Raw genomic sequence first — 16,889 nt, 5'->3', positions numbered from 1 at the left:
AATAAGATCAGTAACTACCAACTGGTTTAATTTAATTGGTGTACCATTTAAACTTCACTAGTTAACTACTGGGTTATCTGTTTTTTGACTCCAGAGTACTCTGATACTGTTTACAGAATTGTTATTCCAGAACTCTTATTATTCATTCAAATGCAACTTTGCAAACCTAACATGTGCTGCCATATTCTTTTTACAGAGAAAGTTTTCTGCTAGCAATGTTTCCAAACAAGCCATACTTGTTCAGTCTTTAGCATTTAACATGCTGAGGCCTGTAGAGTCAGTTTTTTTTTTAAGTTTCAAATCATCACCCTTCCACCACCGTACTTGACAATGGTATGAGGTATTTGGCCATAACACACGGTGCCATCTCTGGTGAAAACCAAACACGGCGTATTAGCACCAAAGGACAGATATCTTGTGGGGTTTTTTTGTTTTTTTTTCCCCAGATGCAACTTTGCAAACCTAAGCTGTGTTGCTATATTCTTTTTCTAGAGATCACACTTCTTCTCAGGAACTCTTCCAAACAAGTCATACTGGTTCAGACTTTTTTCTAACTGTACTGTCATTACCTGAACATACCGACGCCTGTAGAGACTGAGTGTTTTTGCCCCACCAGCAAAGAGACCTAGCTTCTGCTATAATGGAGGTGCTCACACTTTCTGATGACCAGTTAATCAAGTGCATTTGATTCATAGCATCTGGCTGATATTTGCCCTATTAGTTTCTTTGGAAGCAGTAAGGTTGGACTTTTCACAGCACTGCAATAGAGACCAGTGAAAACTTTAATTTCACTTGAATGTAAAAGACAGTATGTGTGCCACCAAATATCCGATCAGTGGAGGAATCTAAAGTCTTATATCAAGGGTAAACGCTCCAATGGCTTTTCCAGACATCCTGCTTAAGTGCATGCTGTTCACATTGTCATGGCTCTCATGGACACTAACTGGAAATGCAGCATGATTAATACAGCTATGCTTCCCCTGCTGTGACACATCAAAACATCTTACTTTACTTTAGGTGCTTTTAAATTTGTATGTTAGTCCATTAGAGCAATTATGTAAGCATGCATACATTTCAACACTATTTTAAAAGTGAAATCTTTGTTATTAACTTAATTTTTTTTTTTATTAGAAATGTAGGTCTGTGTGAAAGATTTAGTGGGTTACATTAGTGAAAGTAATTTACTTTGAATATAAATAATATATAATACTTTAGTGTTCAGAATATCTGTAAGAATACAATAGGGGAAATAAGATGTTAAAACAATAAGTTTCATTTATAAAGTCATTTACCTAATACATATGGCCTTGCAGGTAGCTTGTACATAAATTACTCTGTTCAGTTACATTATATTGTACAAATATATATATATATATATATATATATATATATTTATATATATATATATATATATATATATTTATATATATTTATATATATATATTTATATTTATTTATATATATATATATATATATATATTTATATATATATATATATATATATATATATATTTATATATATATATATATATATTTATATATATATATATATATATATAAATATATATATGAGCGCTGAGAGAGGCGGCTTTGTCCCGCCACTATCAAGAAGTTTGTGAGTGTCTGTGCCGCATGTTGATCTCGTTGAGGACCACATCCATATTTGAGTCTTCACCTGCTGTGATTACTCTGTCTGCATATGGACTACCTGTAAAACAGTGCTACTGTCATTATTTCTAAAAGGGAAATTGATATATTCTAAGAGTTGCAGCAATGACAGAAGAAACGCAAAAATGTCAGTTCGTACCGATCCCATCACTCTGTTCTGTAATGTCACTGTTGAGGAAAGAGGAGCTGGAAGAGTTATTGCCACGTGAGGTACTGGAATGAAGAGATGTGTTGTTGGTCAGCGATGACTTCTTTGCAGTCTTCTGTGTTGCAGTGCGACTCCATTCTGTTAAAAAAAAACAAACCATATGATGAAGGTAAACGTGATTATGAATTGCAATTATCGCACAGTCCATCCATTCTCTTCCGCTGGAGCCTATCCCAGCTGTCTTAGGGCAGGAGGCAGGGTACAGACAGGTCACCAGTCTGTTGCATGACTAACACATAGAGACAGGCAACCATTTGAACTCACAGTCACCTATGGACAAGTTAGAGTTACCAATTCAGCTAACCCCACTAACTGCATGTCTACGTGTACCCGGAGAGAACCCACGCAATCACACAGTCGGTAAACTTATTTCTTAAATGAGTTAGAAACCAAATAAAGGAGGAACCTTCACCAGTTTGAGGCACACAGTATAAAACGAGCACCGCTAACCTGAGTTCTCAGATAGTCTCATTTTGCCGCAGCACAGATAGATCCTCCACTGCCTCCTCACGGTTTCCTTCACTGCACAGTGGAACACGAATATAAAGAAACCTACAAAACAAGCGTGTTTGTTAATGCCACGTTTCACAGTGCAGTACACTGTTACTTAGAGGAGCATTTACAAACCAATTAGAGAAAAAGATGTGATTGTATTTTTGTTGTTAAAATAAGAGAAGAGGATGACGTCAATAAAACTGGTTAAAATTGAGGACAAAAGAAAGGAAAACAGCAGAATTACTATGTAAACTGACCAGATTTTAGTGAAATCACCATTATTTCACAAACCAGCTCAGAAACTGTCAGCTCACCTTGCAGGGAGTTAAAGATGGCAAAGAGGTACATGAACGCCAGGTTAACGGGCCCCCAGGCAAAAAAGGCAAAGCCCCACGTGAGGCCTAACAGGATGGTTATCCCCAACACACTGCGCACATCCTGCAGTGTGCTGCGGTGCTGGAGATTTTGAGGGTTTTGTTTTTTTATCCGGCACAGCTGGACCATAACTACAATAAACATGATGAAGTTAAATATAAAAATGACGCAGAAATAGGCCACCACTGCCACGTAGAAGGCGATGTCATTTTTCAGCCAGCAGCTGTGGGAGAGTCGGAGGAGAATTAAAGGTTGTTCTGAGGTTTTATATCATGGATTTTATGTAGGATAATGTGCAATAATGAGATTACAAATAAAGTACTCACAACTCATCAGTAGTGCCATCACTAAACCTTCCATAGGAAACGAGACCGTAGTTGTTTTTGTCAATTGCAATGACAATAATGACCACGATCATCGGGATACCCCAGCCAGCCAGCGAGAACTTCAGCATATAGTGCGATACATTGACGTTGAAGACTTTCACAAGTGCCACGTACATGTGGACGGCCTCGAGACCCATCCATGTGAAGGCAGCTAGCAAGAAGTAGTGAAGGAACCAGGCAGTGGAAATGCAAAGGCCCACGGCGTCTGGGTAGAGCGCCAGCCAGGCGTCCACCAGGAAGACCAGATTCAGCAGGAGCAGCGCAAAGCACAGCTGGATCAGGATTTTGGATGGGATGTCTTTGCGCAACTTGCTGTGGAGGCAAAATTATGATGACAACATATACAAAATACCTCAGCGAGCAAAAAAAAAAAAAAAAATTCATAGAACTTTAGCAATTAGTAATGAATAACAGATCTAGATTATCTATTTTCTGGATTTCTATACGTACCCAAAGGCCAAGTAGGTGAGGATGGTGACAGCCAGGAAGATAGCAGAGATTCCACAGCCAATGTATGTGATAAAGGTAAGGATGGTGCTCTGGACACGACTGGTTATAGGCTGCCTGGAGAGGTCCTTTAAGAAGGAGATGCCCCCCAAAAGTGTTATTATTCTAATGAATAATAGCCAAACATGATAACATACATGACAAGATGTATTTTGATGATCTTACCAACAGGATGGCAAAACTGGTTAAATGGTTGCAGCCACAAATTGTCTCACTGTCCGTGCTATTTTGGACAGAACAGCCATTTGAACTCCAGCCTCCCGATCCATCTGTGGGCAGAAAACAAACACGGGTCATGTTTTTACACGTCTGTTTGTGTTCACTGAAGTTCTTAACTCATGGCTGGATAACTTACCATTTAATGCAAAGTCCCAGAAAACACACGTTGCCACAAAATTTGCCTGTAATTTGAGAAAAAGAGTTTATCATCTCTAATTGCACATGATTGTTTTCTCTTTATCTCTCTCTCTCTGTTAAAGATGTGTTGCTTTTACAGCATGTTTGTGGCCTATTGCTGCTACATTTAACCACACATACATGTGTAGCTCAGTCGTATAGCTCCAGCATGTGTGCGCTGCTACAAACTGGCTTGGTTTGTCTGGTTAAACCTGTAGCCGAAGCCCTTTGGCAAGGCATCCTCCAGAAGTAAATTTCTCTATGAGGACACAACCATTGCCTTTTAATTTGCCTTTAAATGACAGTTGGTGAAACCAGGCTTACTGGAATAGGCTCTTGGTTTTTTAGGGTGATTATAACATTGTCTCGGAGTCCTGTGATTGACAGGTTGGCGACACTTGCTCCTAGGATCCCGCTGTTAAGCCTGCGTACTCCCAGGGATTTGTCCTGTGTAGCCATTTAGAGACAACAAAACAAGTTTGTAAAGAGTGTGTAAGTATCAGATTTAAAACACTACATTAAAAATAAACATATTTCAGCCTTTTTTTTAAAAGTAGGTGTTTTTGTTAATGGTGAATAAGAAGGGGGCTGCTGGTTGAACTGTCAGACCTGGAATACGGTGCTCTTCTGGTAGAAATTGAACTGAACTCTGGAGACCTGCTGCTGTTCCTGAGATGTGAGATTCTGAGTGAGAGAGGCAGGCAGCGTGACGGAGCCCTGAGGGATCGAGGAGTTTGTTGTCACGCTCCTTCTCAGTCTGGGATTCCCACGGACCTGTAACACACATGGACCTCGAGCTTAACAGACTCGATCATCCGAGAGTTGGTTTTCTATTTGGGGCAACTGGCGTCTCTCTGCTAGAGATCACTATTTGGAGGAGCAGCTTTGCTCTTCCAAATAGTGACAAAATGGCTGCTTATTCTTCAAAACATTTAGTATTACACCCACATTCACAAGTGTAATCCAGGGATTTACTGACAAATCATGTCATGTCATTGTGAGGAAAAGAAACCGTCAGAATTTCTGACCTAGATCACCTGGTTGTGTTTTTAAAAGCAAAAACAGGTCACATGATTAAACCAATTTGTTGTATTTTATGAATTGATCCTGTTTTTGACTGAACCACTTTACTCTGAAAAGCTGAAATAAATAAATGTAGTTTTAAATTTAGTTTAATCTGAACTACACATGCAAATACACAAAGTACACAAAATCTGAGTTAGTATATTCTTCTTCTTCTTCTTTTAAATATGCCAATTACAACCTAAAACAATTACTCCAACCTCCCTATTAAAATAACCATATAAAATAAAATCGACAGTAAAAAGGCACAAAATATCTTCTACAGGCTTCTCTAGACAAAGCTGGAAATGCTGTGTTATATGAGACTCAAAGCACTTGTACAAAAGTTATTCTTCCCTACCTCCACATTGGTGGGGCTTGAGATGGAAAAAGTTGTTTTCTGAAAGTTGGCGCCATCTGCTGGTTTCACTGACAGAGCAACAGCCGGGGACAAAATGGTCTGAGCCGTCCCTCCAACAACCAGCTTGAGCCCCACTGTATCAACGATCCCTATTATCCTGGTGAGAATAAATGAATAAATAATAGTACGTGTCATTTCTTTAATTACAACAAGAAGCAATATTACTGGGTAAAAAAAGATGAAAATAAGAGTTGTAATTGAGGTGTTTTGTCCTCCTATGGATGGAAGAGGAAAACTGGGGTTTTGTTGGTGTTCTTTAGAGCCCATATCTGGTTATTGTTGTGAAAATGCTCTTGAACCTTGTATTGATTTGTTTGTTTCTAAATGAGTTGATTATCACAAGATTTCAACTTTGAACAGTTAATAAAAACAGTATGGGTCAAATGCATTGTCCACTCCATGAAATAATAATGTTAAAAGACCACAATTAATAAATAAATAAATAAATAAATCTGTAACCTGTTGGAGGACTGTGACAGCACAGATGGAGAAGCACCCAGGAGATTGCTGACAATGTTGACTGATGTGTTCCCCAGCCCTACGCTGACATTTGGGCCTGATAACAGAGCCTCCAGCTTAGACACCAGCTGATTCACCTGGCTGGAGTTCAGTTTGGACACGTCTTTCGTCTCGTCAAGCAGTGCATTGGCTTGGGCTTCAGCTGCTGTCAACACAATTTGAGGAGACAGTGACGCTATGATAAGGAAAGCATTGCCACAGAGTTGTGCACGCAACTGAAGTGATCACAAACCTGACGAATTTGTTGTTGTACTTCCAGTTGTCGTCACAGAAGTGTTCGGATTTGTGGTGGCTGTAGTAACGGTGAGTGTAGGAGACTTGGTTGTAGTTGTGTTACCCGTACTTGAGTTGTTAGCGGTAGTGATAGTTGTAGTTGTAGTAGTGTTGACTGTTGCTGGCACTGAGACATTAGCAGCACTGGTGGTGGTGGTTAGATTCACTCCTTGTGTTGTATTCAGCGGCATTGAAGTTGCATTTACAGCAGTTGAAGTGCTATTAGCAGTGCTGGTGGTAGTGGTGCTGTTGTTGGTGGTGCTGGTGGCAGTGCTGTTCGGTTGCATGGTTGTCACATTTGGGTGGGCTGTGGTGGTAGACACGTTTTGAAGATCACAACTGTCCTGCAGCTGCATAACCACATTGTTTTGTTTTTGACTATTAAAAAGAAATAAAGAAGTAACATTTTACTTTGGATCCTTTTGATCTGCTGCAGCACATTTTGTATAAATGTGGTTAGTGTGCAGGATATTAAGGTCATACAAACCAAGTGAGGCTGCTAGACTTTGCTGCAGCACAGAAATCTGCAGGCTTTATGTCAGTGCTGACCCATGTGAACTCAGACTGCAGGCTGACATTGGCTTGTAAATTTCCACAAATTGCTGTGGAAACACAAAAGCACCAATGAGAAGCTTTGCAGCACAAGTCTACACTTATTTTTTGACTGCTTGAGCTGATATTTCAGTCCTCATCTTGTTTTATTTTGGTTAGTATACACACCCGCTCGGATCACATGCCCGCTGAAACTGATTTGTTTCTTAGACTGAAGCAGATACACCACAGCATTTGCTACATCACAGACGGGGACCTCACGGGCAAAGGCCAGAATCACGCTACAGCTTTGAAGGCTATAACTGAAAAAACAAAAAGACAACAACAACAATTTTAGCCTAGTGTTCAAATGCAACAGATGCATCAGCGAGATTTAATGTGAGCTTTAGACAAATGTTCTAACATAACTGGACTCACTTTGTTGACGTGTTTGCACATGCCACGTTTGCATCCTGTGTAGAAATGTCAGTTTTAGAAAAATATCTTTAAATGAATGTAATAAAGGAAACTACTAAAACATTTTTAACGTGTTAGTATAATAATAACACATGAAATGCAAATTCATTTTTTTTGTAGCGCTCCAATTTAAAACAAGGTTCGCCTGAAGGTGACTAAGATGATATTTCTGATCCTACCCACTTTATCTTTTTCCCTAATGCAACCTAAATGCCTTACTTACATTTTGAAAACTTGCTTTTGCTCTAAATTATCATAACAGAGACAGAAAAACATGAACGCAATAATATCATAATTTGGTGGTTGAATACCTTGTACTCAGATGCATTAATGGATACTGGACATAGACCTCTGCAAGGGAATATTACAAGATTGTTATTATTTTTTGTATTTTACATGTGATAAAAAGGTATTTATTTATTTAAAAGCTGGTTATAAAAACAAGACTTACATTGCACTTGGGGAGCAAGGTGGAAGCTGTCGCAGCTGAGAAATCTGTTAAAGTTGAAGATATTAATGATTCATTGATGCTCCAAGAATTTATTCATATGATTTTTACATTAATGATTTGTTTATTTATATGTATTTGCGTTCTGTGTGAATGGAAGATTACCAGGTTGGTGACATTTAAATAGTTTATATTGGGATCTTGTATGGAAATGTTAAAAGTGTAGTATGCATCTAAAAAACAAAGAAACAAAAAAAAGGAAAGATAATCAAGTCACCAAGCTTTCAGACTGTGTGATTTACATCATAATGCAAATGGTTTTGATAGGTGACATCACACTAACCTGATCCACTGCAGTAGTCGGAGCAGTTGCAGTTGCTTGTGGTGATGTTGCCTGAAACAAAGTCAAAGCATGATGGTTTACAGTGTGGATCAAATCAAGGCACCTTCAAGACTCTACTTTTACACTTTAGGGGAAAAATACATTTAGAAAAAATATTTAGAAGAATCTTGTGCATTTTGCTTTTTTACAATCTTATTTGTTCAGTTTTTAATTGTCTGTATTGCAAGTATGAAGCAACCCCGAGCTGCTGGCTAACCTGGCATGCAATCAAAGGCTTAATGAGTTTCCTTATGTTTCCAGTTATTATGATAAGCTAAATTAACCAGATGCTTTGTACAGAACAGGGTTTTTAACCATTTTCTATTTTTAGGCATCTGCTAAAACACTCACAGAACAATTAATCCTATATAATTCTCAAATGCTCTGTAGCGTGTTCACACGATTTGGTATCCAGGTATAATGTTTACTGTAACTGAGACTTAATTAATATTATTCTTTTGAAATGTGTGTTTCCTGACATGCCCTGAAGTACTTCCTGGTGTCTTTTAACACAATTGTGTTGCTTCATCAGGTTTCAGTAACAGTAACAGTCTAATTCATGTATTGATGCAATGATGTTTTTTGTTTGTTTTCATGGTTGGTCCATTTAAACTGAGCTTAACTATGCTTACATTGAATAGTTTGGAGCTCACCTGCACTGCAGTTAGTTGAATTACTTGGTGGAACCACATATGCAGCTGCAGACTCATTACTGTAAAAACAAACAAACAAACATGAAATTTCACAAAACTAAAGTATGAATTTAAAAAGTATAAATTATCTTTAATTAATCAGTTAACATTTAGCACTTGGGAAAGCACAGACTGCCCGTACTGAGGATCTTACCATGCTGCGTTGTCTTGACCAGTATAAATGCAGCTGTTTTCCACTGTGCTGCTGTTATTGCACACATTTTGAAGCTGACCTGTTAAGTGACACAGAGGATTTATTACATTGCTACTTTTATAACATCCTGCAAACGTATCAGGTAGGCAACTATGCATCACTCACCCACTCTATCTGCCTTTTTCCCCAGCACGTAAAAATCAGATGAAGTGTTAGTGGCTGCGCAGAGAGTGCGGAGGATACAACATGAAGACACCGCCTGACTCAGCTTCAGCATCACAGAGCACGTGGTGTTTCTGCAGCGTAAGATCAGTGTTAATGTAGGGATCGTGAGATAAGCTTATTTCAATGACTTGAATGTCTTTACTTCACTTACCTTATTTCAGTTTTTGTCACGCATGACACTTCCATTCCCTGGTAAAACACAAATCAGGCTAAATTCATGTGATCTTTTTCATTTACAGAAACCTACAGATACAATTAAGTGCTCACTCACTTGAAATAGGCCCGTTGTATTTATGACATTAGTGTTTGAACTGAAAAGTAAATGGAGATAACATTAATGGGTGTCAGGACTAACTGATATGATTCGTCATCTCAGTGGAATTAGGACTGATTGTGCAACTGCTCATATGATCTCCAGCTTTATGAAAAAGTCAAACAAGCGTTGCTTATTTTGCGTAATGCTTATTCAAGGGGATTCAAGAGGGGGAAAATATTGGAAATTCAGTGTGCAGGCATCTCATCAACTGCAACTTTTGGCTGCTGTCAGCAAAGGAAATAATCAAAGTCAAAACTAAACTAAAACTAAAGTAAAAGCAGGTGTGAAAAAACCTTTTTGTTAACAATAATAAACTATAACATGACTAGAATAAAAGTAAATAAAAAAAAAATAAAAAAAAAATGAAAAACTAGCTGAAAAGATTTTGTTAACTTGGAAATCGAACTAAAATAAAAAAAAAATTCTTAGTTTGAGCTTTTTTTAGTTTGGTAAAAATGTTAAACTAAGAATGAAATTAATAAAAACTAAACTAAAACAAAATATTTTTACAAAAACTAAACTGAAATGAAAAAACAAAGAAACTAAGTGAAACTAAACTGATTTAAAACAAAAAGTCGAAAATGAAATAACAATAAAAACACATTTTAAAAATACAAAACTACAATAACTCTGAATGTAATCTCACCTTAAATGATAAACATAACAAATCTTCACAGTGTGGGTTCGACAACACAGTTGCCACAATATATTACAGAAAATGCTCCATGAAAATTCATAATCTCATTTTCCATCTGTTCATTTATTTGATAGAAATAGTTGCACTCATACCTGCTTTGTGTCCCATTGCCACTAACGTCCCGAGCTTCACGTATCAAGCTTCTTTTCCGTTTTCTTTTGCTTGGTAATGTTGTTGCAGTGGTTGTGAAGTTGCCTCCCGTTGGTGTTGCTGTTGTAGTTGTCCCGTTGCCTTGTAATGTTGTTGCAGTGGTTGTGAAGTTGCCTCCTGTTGGTGTTGCTGCTGTAGTTGTCCCGTTGCCTTGTAATGTTGTTGCAGTGGTTGTGAAGTTGCCTCCCGTTGGTGTTGCTGTTGTAGTTGTCCCATTGCCTTGTAATGTTGTTGCAGTGGTTGTGAAGTTGTTGCCTCCCGTTGGTGTTGCTGCTGTAGTTGTCCCGTTGCCTTGTAATGTTGTTGCAGTGGTTGTGAAGTTGCCTCCCGTTGGTGTTGCTGTTGTAGTTGTCCCATTGCCTTGTAATGTTGTTGCAGTGGTTGTGAAGTTGCCTCCTGTTGGTGTTGCTGCTGTAGTAGTCCCGTTGCCTTGTAATGTTGTTGCAGTGGTTGTGAAGTTGCCTCCTGTTGGTGTTGCTGTTGTAGTTGTCCCGTTGCCTTGTAATGTTGTTGCAGTGGTTGTGAAGTTGCCTCCCGTTGGTGTTGCTGCTGTAGTTGTCCCATTGCCTTGTAATGTTGTTGCAATGGTTGTGAAGTTGTTGCCTCCCGTTGGTGTTGCTGCTGTAGTTGTCCCATTGCCTTGTAATGTTGTTGCAGTGGTTGTGAAGTTGTTGCCTCCCGTTGGTGTTGCTGCTGTAGTTGTCCCGTTGCCTTGTAATGTTGTTGCAGTGGTTGTGAAGTTGTTGCCTCCCGTTGGTGTTGCTGTTGTAGTTGTCCCATTGCCTTGTAATGTTGTTGCAGTGGTTGTGAAGTTGCCTCCTGTTGGTGTTGCTGCTGTAGTAGTCCCGTTGCCTTGTGATGTTGTTGCAGTGGTTGTGAAGTTGTTGCCTCCTGTTGGTGTTGCTGTTGTAGTAGTCCCGTTGCCTTGTAATGTTGTTGCAGTGGTTGTGAAGTTGCCTCCTGTTGGTGTTGCTGCTGTAGTAGTCCCGTTGCCTTGTGATGTTGTTGCAGTGGTTGTGAAGTTGCCTCCCGTTGGTGTTGCTGCTGTAGTTGTCCCATTGCCTTGTAATGTTGTTGCAGTGGTTGTGAAGTTGTTGCCTCCCGTGGGTGTCGCTGCTGTAGTGCTGTTGCCTTCTAAGGCCGTGGATGTTGCACCTGTACTATTGCTCTGTAATGTGGTTACTGCAGTTGTTGTGCTGTTGTAAGTGTTCAGTGTTGATGAGGCCACTTGTGTTGTCTCATTGACAGTACTTGCAGGTGTAGTTTGTGGGGAGGTCGGTGTGGCAGTAGTTTCTGGAGGGTTTGGAGGCACGCAGTTCTCCAGCTTGGTGCTGAAAACCTGCTTGAGCTGAGGAAAAGAGCATACGGTTTGCTGACAGGATTTAAGCATTACATCTGGTGTTTTAATAAGCCTGCTGTCGTACATGTTACATACCCAGGCAATGATTTCAGATTCGTTCTTGCTCTGTCCAGTGACATCCACCGTAATGTCAACAAAGTAGTATACTGCATTACAAAGCAAAGAGAATCATTGGCAAAAGTTGCTAAACTCTATAACAGAGGACAACATACCAGCTGCTTGTAACAAAGAGGCAATCTAAGGGCTGAGAAAGGGAGCCAAAAATAGAAATACCAAAAATGAAGTGAAGTGACTCACAGTCACCTGATGTGTTGCACCTGAAGCTGGCTGCTCATTTTAAATGTCAAACTATATTTAATTTCCATGGCAAATATTGTGCGCTGTGGTAATTTTAACAGGGGTGGAGTTTTAGATAGTTAGCTTGCTTGTGTTGTTCTTGCCATTTGGAGCACTTTTGTTCTGTTACATTCCAAATTATAAGCCTTGGGAGAAAGTGCTGTGGTCAGATGAAGCCAAAAGGGAAGAGAAATGCTGAGTATGACCTAAAGAAAATCTCCCCACAGTCAAGCACGGAGGTGGAAACATCATGCTTTGGGCTAGGTACAGGGGACTTCGCTGCATTGAGCGGCTATTGACAGGGTCATGTACCATAAAACCTAGGATGAGAACCATCTTCCCTGAGCCAGAATACTGAAGACGGGTCATGGATGGAACTTCCAACATGACAGTGACTTAAAATATGCTGCAGAGGAACAAAGGTGTGGCTAAAGAAGCATATTAAGGTCATGGAGTGGCATAGCTGGGCTCCACACCCTCGGGCTGCGCCATCTCCTACACACCTGCATCCCATTCGAGGCAATCGCCGGGGGACTACTTCACCCGGCGCAGATGGCTGCTCCTCGCCAGTCCGTTAGTCACCCCTCGGTGGTAACTAGGCTCTTCGTAAGTTCTGCATTTACTGGAGAACTTCGGAATTTGTCTTAATCTTGTGTCTGTGTACTTAGGGAACGACGTTCGGCGCTGGAATCCTGCCACCTGCCTGTCCCCATGCCTGTTCGCCTCCCATCCTCGTTCTTGCCTCCTCAGACTCCCTCCATGGACTCTTCCCCCTCTGAGTTTCACGGTCCGGCTCTAATCATAAGCCCTGACGTTTAACTTTTTCTGGCTGTTACGCACCATTCCTCAGTACTCTAGTAATTGTGTTTCTCCTTTCTGTTGCAGTTTTCCCTCAGTCCAGATTACGGTGCTCCAGGGCTTTCTGTTCCCAGTTTTTCCCTGGCTTGAGTTTGTAGTTTTGGTTCCCTTGTTTTCATCAAGTTGCTTTGTTTATTAATAAACCTGTACATAGTTCTGAGTGGCTGCACATTGAGTCTGCTTCCGGGGTCCTTATCGTAAGTGTACACTGAGGTTCTTGACAGTGTGAGTTTTCCCCTGACCTTTGTCGTCGCGTCTGCTTTACCCCCGTGGCTCTTCTGTGTTCTGTTTCCCCAGTTCAGGCGTACCTCTGTTTAGTTTGTTATTTATGTTTTCCCCCCGTTTGGAGTATCTGCCTTAATAAATGGCACACTTTTAGTTAATTCCCATTTTCGTCTCACTGTGGTCTGCATATGGGTCCTCACATAAAAGAATCCACGCAATCTGCCTCCGCATATCGTGCGGAGTCGCCCCAAATCCTTCCTGAGGTGTGTGCAAACCTTGTGACCAGCTATCAGTAAACTTGTTATCTCTGTGCTTGTTTCTCAACCAAATACTAAGTCAACCAAGTATTCAAGTTTTGCTTGAAGATCAAACACTTATATCACTGAGTGACATACAAATCAGTAACACAGATTAAACAAACGTTTTTCCTACAAAGCCAAGGGGTGAGCAGATTTTATCAGGGTTCATTTACCTGATATTTGTGGAGCTGTAGTAGAAACAGTAAAAGGGGAAGGATTTGTAGTGGTCTGGTTGCAGGAGGCTTGCCCTGATTGGAAAAGAAAAAAGTTCTCAGTTACCACTGTTGGCAACTTCATGGAGAGTTTTGGGACCAAAAGCCAATCGTGTGTATTGAACACTAGACACCACGTTGATGGACATTAATATGATCCAGTTTCAGTGTACGAATTCAGAGTTCCTAATGTGGTTTTTAAATCCTACACGCTGGAAAATGGGAATTCTGAAATTTTTCAGCACATAAACTCTGTTTTTAAAAAAACAGAACACTTTAAAAATCAATACACTTTATGGTAGTTGCACAAAGTCATTGAAATACATTTCCATTCCCTCACTTCCTGTTCTCTGTGTGGTCTTTTTTAGTCTTCTCCATTTGTGCCTTTCTCAGAATAGCAGTCTTTTGTATGACTAATAAACAAAACTAGACTAACAGGTTACAGTATATTATGAAAGAGTTCAAGGTATTTGTGTGCGTACTGTATGTGTGAGCGTGTGCATGCCATGCATTGCAGGTTATAATTAGAGGTTCAAAGCTGTTGGTCCACTAAACAGCCGCCTCCGCTCAATTGTCTGTCTCATTTGTCTTCGTGTTTTTTCATGTCTTCTGTGTCACAGCTGATGTCAGAGCATACCTGCTAAGAGGACAACGATGACCACCAGGTGTGTCTGCAACAAGTGGAAACATCTGATAAGCGAGCCTGGCTTCTTCACCCTGTTAAGTTGAAGAAGTTTAAGTTTAGTAAATAAACACGGGGGGCTAAAGCTTTATTATATTTATTCTGACATATGACAGAAGAAAGAGTCAGACTGAGTCATACTAATCTAGAAAAGCCCTCCCATCACACCCATGCTAACAAATGCTGAAAGGCTGTAATTAAAATGTGTCTTAAAGGTTTTATCTCCAGTTGTGGTTGTTAACAGATGAGTAATGCCAAATGAAACACTTGAACGATTTCAAGATAGTGAGCGCGGTCTAATAGAACAAATTCATTACCTTCAAAGTGCACATGGTGTATGGAGTACATACACCATGAACAAATGGTTATTTTTTCATGTTCATTTGAATCTCTTATTATTAGGCAGCAAATAATTTGCATGTACAATTCTCCAAACTTTGCCTCCTATTTTTTTAAATAACAAGCAGAATAACAGTGAGTAAGTGGACTGACTGTATAACTAAATGTCTTCTTTCACATCCATGGAAAGCGTCATTGTTATTGGCACATCAGGTGCATCCTCTCCTATATTCTTATATAACCAGTAACATCAGTCCTTAAAAAGTGTGTGACTACTTTGCAAATACAAAATAACAACAAATAAAAAATGTAAATAATTCGATTCTGTGATTTAAAAAATGACTTTAATGTTATTTGATGCAGATCAGAGGTTTGCAGCCGCATAAGGAAGTGATTTATAGATATGAGCGCATCTGTATGAACGATCTGGATTAATAATCCTGACTGAAACCAGATCCAGCTGCTGTTTCTGAGTTAAGATGTGTTTCCCTCCACATTAAGGAAAAGGAGATACACCGCCACCAACACCACCTCCACCACCACCATCTCGCGTTACCTGACTAAAGGAGCAGATATTTGCTGGCAAGGAAGTCTGCCTGAAGAAATCCTTGGATCCTTCATGACTCTGTCTTCATTTTTGTGGAACATAGCTTCCGATGGGCGAAGTAAAACATTCAACAACAAACATTAACAGCCACAAATCTAGCCAGTGCTCTCGGCTGTGTGCTTTGTCAATTCTCCACCACCTTCTCATGCACAATCAATAGCTGACACACGTGGCACGCCCATGAGACGTCAAGGTGAGCTGGTGGACGTCACATACATTCTCTTCAGCTCTGGCACCTTTGGTTCAACATTTCAACACCACCCAAAGAGGAAGCTTTCTGATTGTAAAACTAGACCCAAAAATAATAACACAGTCCGATCGTCTGCCTTTAAAGTTCCCTGTAGGTTTTTGGAAGGAAGAGATTTGTGTGTTTCTTTTTCTTTTTTGTTTGTCAGTACAGGTGTGCCTCAGGGTGTGTCATAAACCTGTGTTTTCAGTAATAGACACGACTGAAAGTGTTTCCAGGACAACACTGCAGGGCTCTAACTTTGTGGCCCTGACTGCTACGAAAAAAAAAAAAGAAGTCACGCACCATTACACTGTAAGTGCCTGTTTTTCAGGACTGTGAGCAGTCTGTCAGAGTCTGTCTGTCACACACCACCACATGAGCACGCTCTCTTATTTCCTTCTCTGTTCTGCCTCTTATGCTTGTGTTTACAGTTTTTCTCAGTCGCTTTGGTGCTTTTCTCAGATCAGAATAATAATTCTCGAAACCATTAGTGCAACCTCCATAACATTTAGTCATTTGTGCACATTATGGTACCAATTTCTCCTTCCTCTGAACAAATTGCAAATGCTCTTGGACATGTATCAGTTGCTTTCATACAATTCTCTGCGGTCGACAACATTATCATTTGCTTATGTCATGTCAGTCAAAATGAACTATACTTTTGGATGCTGAAAGACAACTAGTTCCCAATAAAACTAATAGTCTTCATTTCATTGCTTGAGTCATTACATACAAAATTGGTGAATTCGTTTTCAAATGCTGTCAAGCAAATTTTATACCTTTTTTTTAATGATTTTTTCCTGGAAATGTCCCCGAAATTGAACAATTTCTCTCAGGTGAACTTCAGCTTTCACTGATGAGGAGGTGTGTGAAGTATTAGTTGTAACCAATGACAAGCCTCTTGTTCACAGTCACTCATGGATCAATCCCATGAACCCTCGTGTTGTCAATCACAGCCTCACAATGGATGAGGGCGGTCGGAAGGTACAACCAAATGTTGGAAGAACCACTGTGAACAACCTCGCAGAGGTGGAAGAAGGCCTGTTTTTACCCAGCAGCAAGAGGAAGCCATTTGTGCAATGGTGATTGCATACAATGCAATAAAGTTGAAAGAATTCAAAGTGCTGTCATAGAGGATAACGGTGTATTTGGCAATATTGGATCTGTGTCTGACACATGATAGAATGCTGGTTGAATATCTCCCTCCCTACTCCCCATTCCTTAATCCGATAGAGGAGTTTTTCTCTGTCTGGAGGTGGAAGGTTTTTGACCGGCATTCACATGCGCAAATGGCCCTGCTAGCAGCCGTGGATGCAGCATGTGACGACATCAGGGCAGAGTCGTGCAGAGGGTGGATTCG

General features: G+C 40.0%; 1 protein-coding gene across 2 annotated transcripts; it reads right to left on the bottom strand.

Annotated features, from left to right (window-relative positions):
* Positions 1-1,576: 1,576 nt before the first annotated feature.
* On the bottom strand, positions 1,577-15,625 carry LOC146379038 (uncharacterized). Of its 2 annotated transcripts, none has more exons than XM_084942292.1 (30): positions 15,250-15,625; positions 14,310-14,389; positions 13,634-13,708; positions 11,818-11,888; positions 10,325-11,730; positions 9,491-9,530; positions 9,371-9,408; positions 9,160-9,290; positions 8,995-9,073; positions 8,802-8,860; positions 8,110-8,160; positions 7,932-7,999; positions 7,770-7,813; positions 7,630-7,669; positions 7,280-7,314; positions 7,031-7,164; positions 6,798-6,912; positions 6,270-6,688; positions 5,978-6,182; positions 5,459-5,615; positions 4,645-4,809; positions 4,360-4,482; positions 3,995-4,040; positions 3,805-3,908; positions 3,583-3,707; positions 3,073-3,444; positions 2,686-2,969; positions 2,327-2,428; positions 1,808-1,954; positions 1,577-1,708 (listed from the first exon to the last, which is right to left on the bottom strand). In XM_084942292.1, the coding sequence occupies exons 1-30, from the start codon at positions 15,339-15,341 to the stop codon at positions 1,605-1,607; spliced, it is 4,911 nt and encodes a 1,636-aa protein (XP_084798418.1). In that variant the 5' UTR covers positions 15,342-15,625; the 3' UTR covers positions 1,577-1,604. The 2 variants fall into 2 exon arrangements, with proteins under 2 accessions (XP_084798418.1, XP_084798419.1); XM_084942293.1 differs by having other exon boundaries at positions 5,978-6,179.
* Positions 15,626-16,889: the final 1,264 nt, after the last annotated feature.

This window comes from Perissodus microlepis, chromosome 10 (assembly GCF_051167445.1).
Source record: "Perissodus microlepis isolate ML-2025 ecotype Zambia chromosome 10, ASM5116744v1, whole genome shotgun sequence".
Taxonomy (NCBI): domain Eukaryota; kingdom Metazoa; phylum Chordata; class Actinopteri; order Cichliformes; family Cichlidae; genus Perissodus; species Perissodus microlepis.
The sequence above is the reverse complement of the archived record's forward strand: the minus strand, read 5'-3'. Positions and strand labels throughout refer to the sequence as shown.

Excerpts from the sequence above, each read along its gene's own strand:
- LOC146379038 (XM_084942292.1), bottom strand. The coding sequence starts at position 15,341 with ATGTTCCACAAAAATGAAGACAGAGTCATGAAGGATCCAAGGATTTCT. Across the intron at positions 9,409-9,490 it reads ATACAACGGGCCTATTTCAA|GGAATGGAAGTGTCATGCGT; the intron begins GTGAGTGAGCAC and ends GTGTTTTACCAG. Across the intron at positions 1,709-1,807 it reads AGAACAGAGTGATGGGATCG|GTAGTCCATATGCAGACAGA; the intron begins GTACGAACTGAC and ends ACTGTTTTACAG.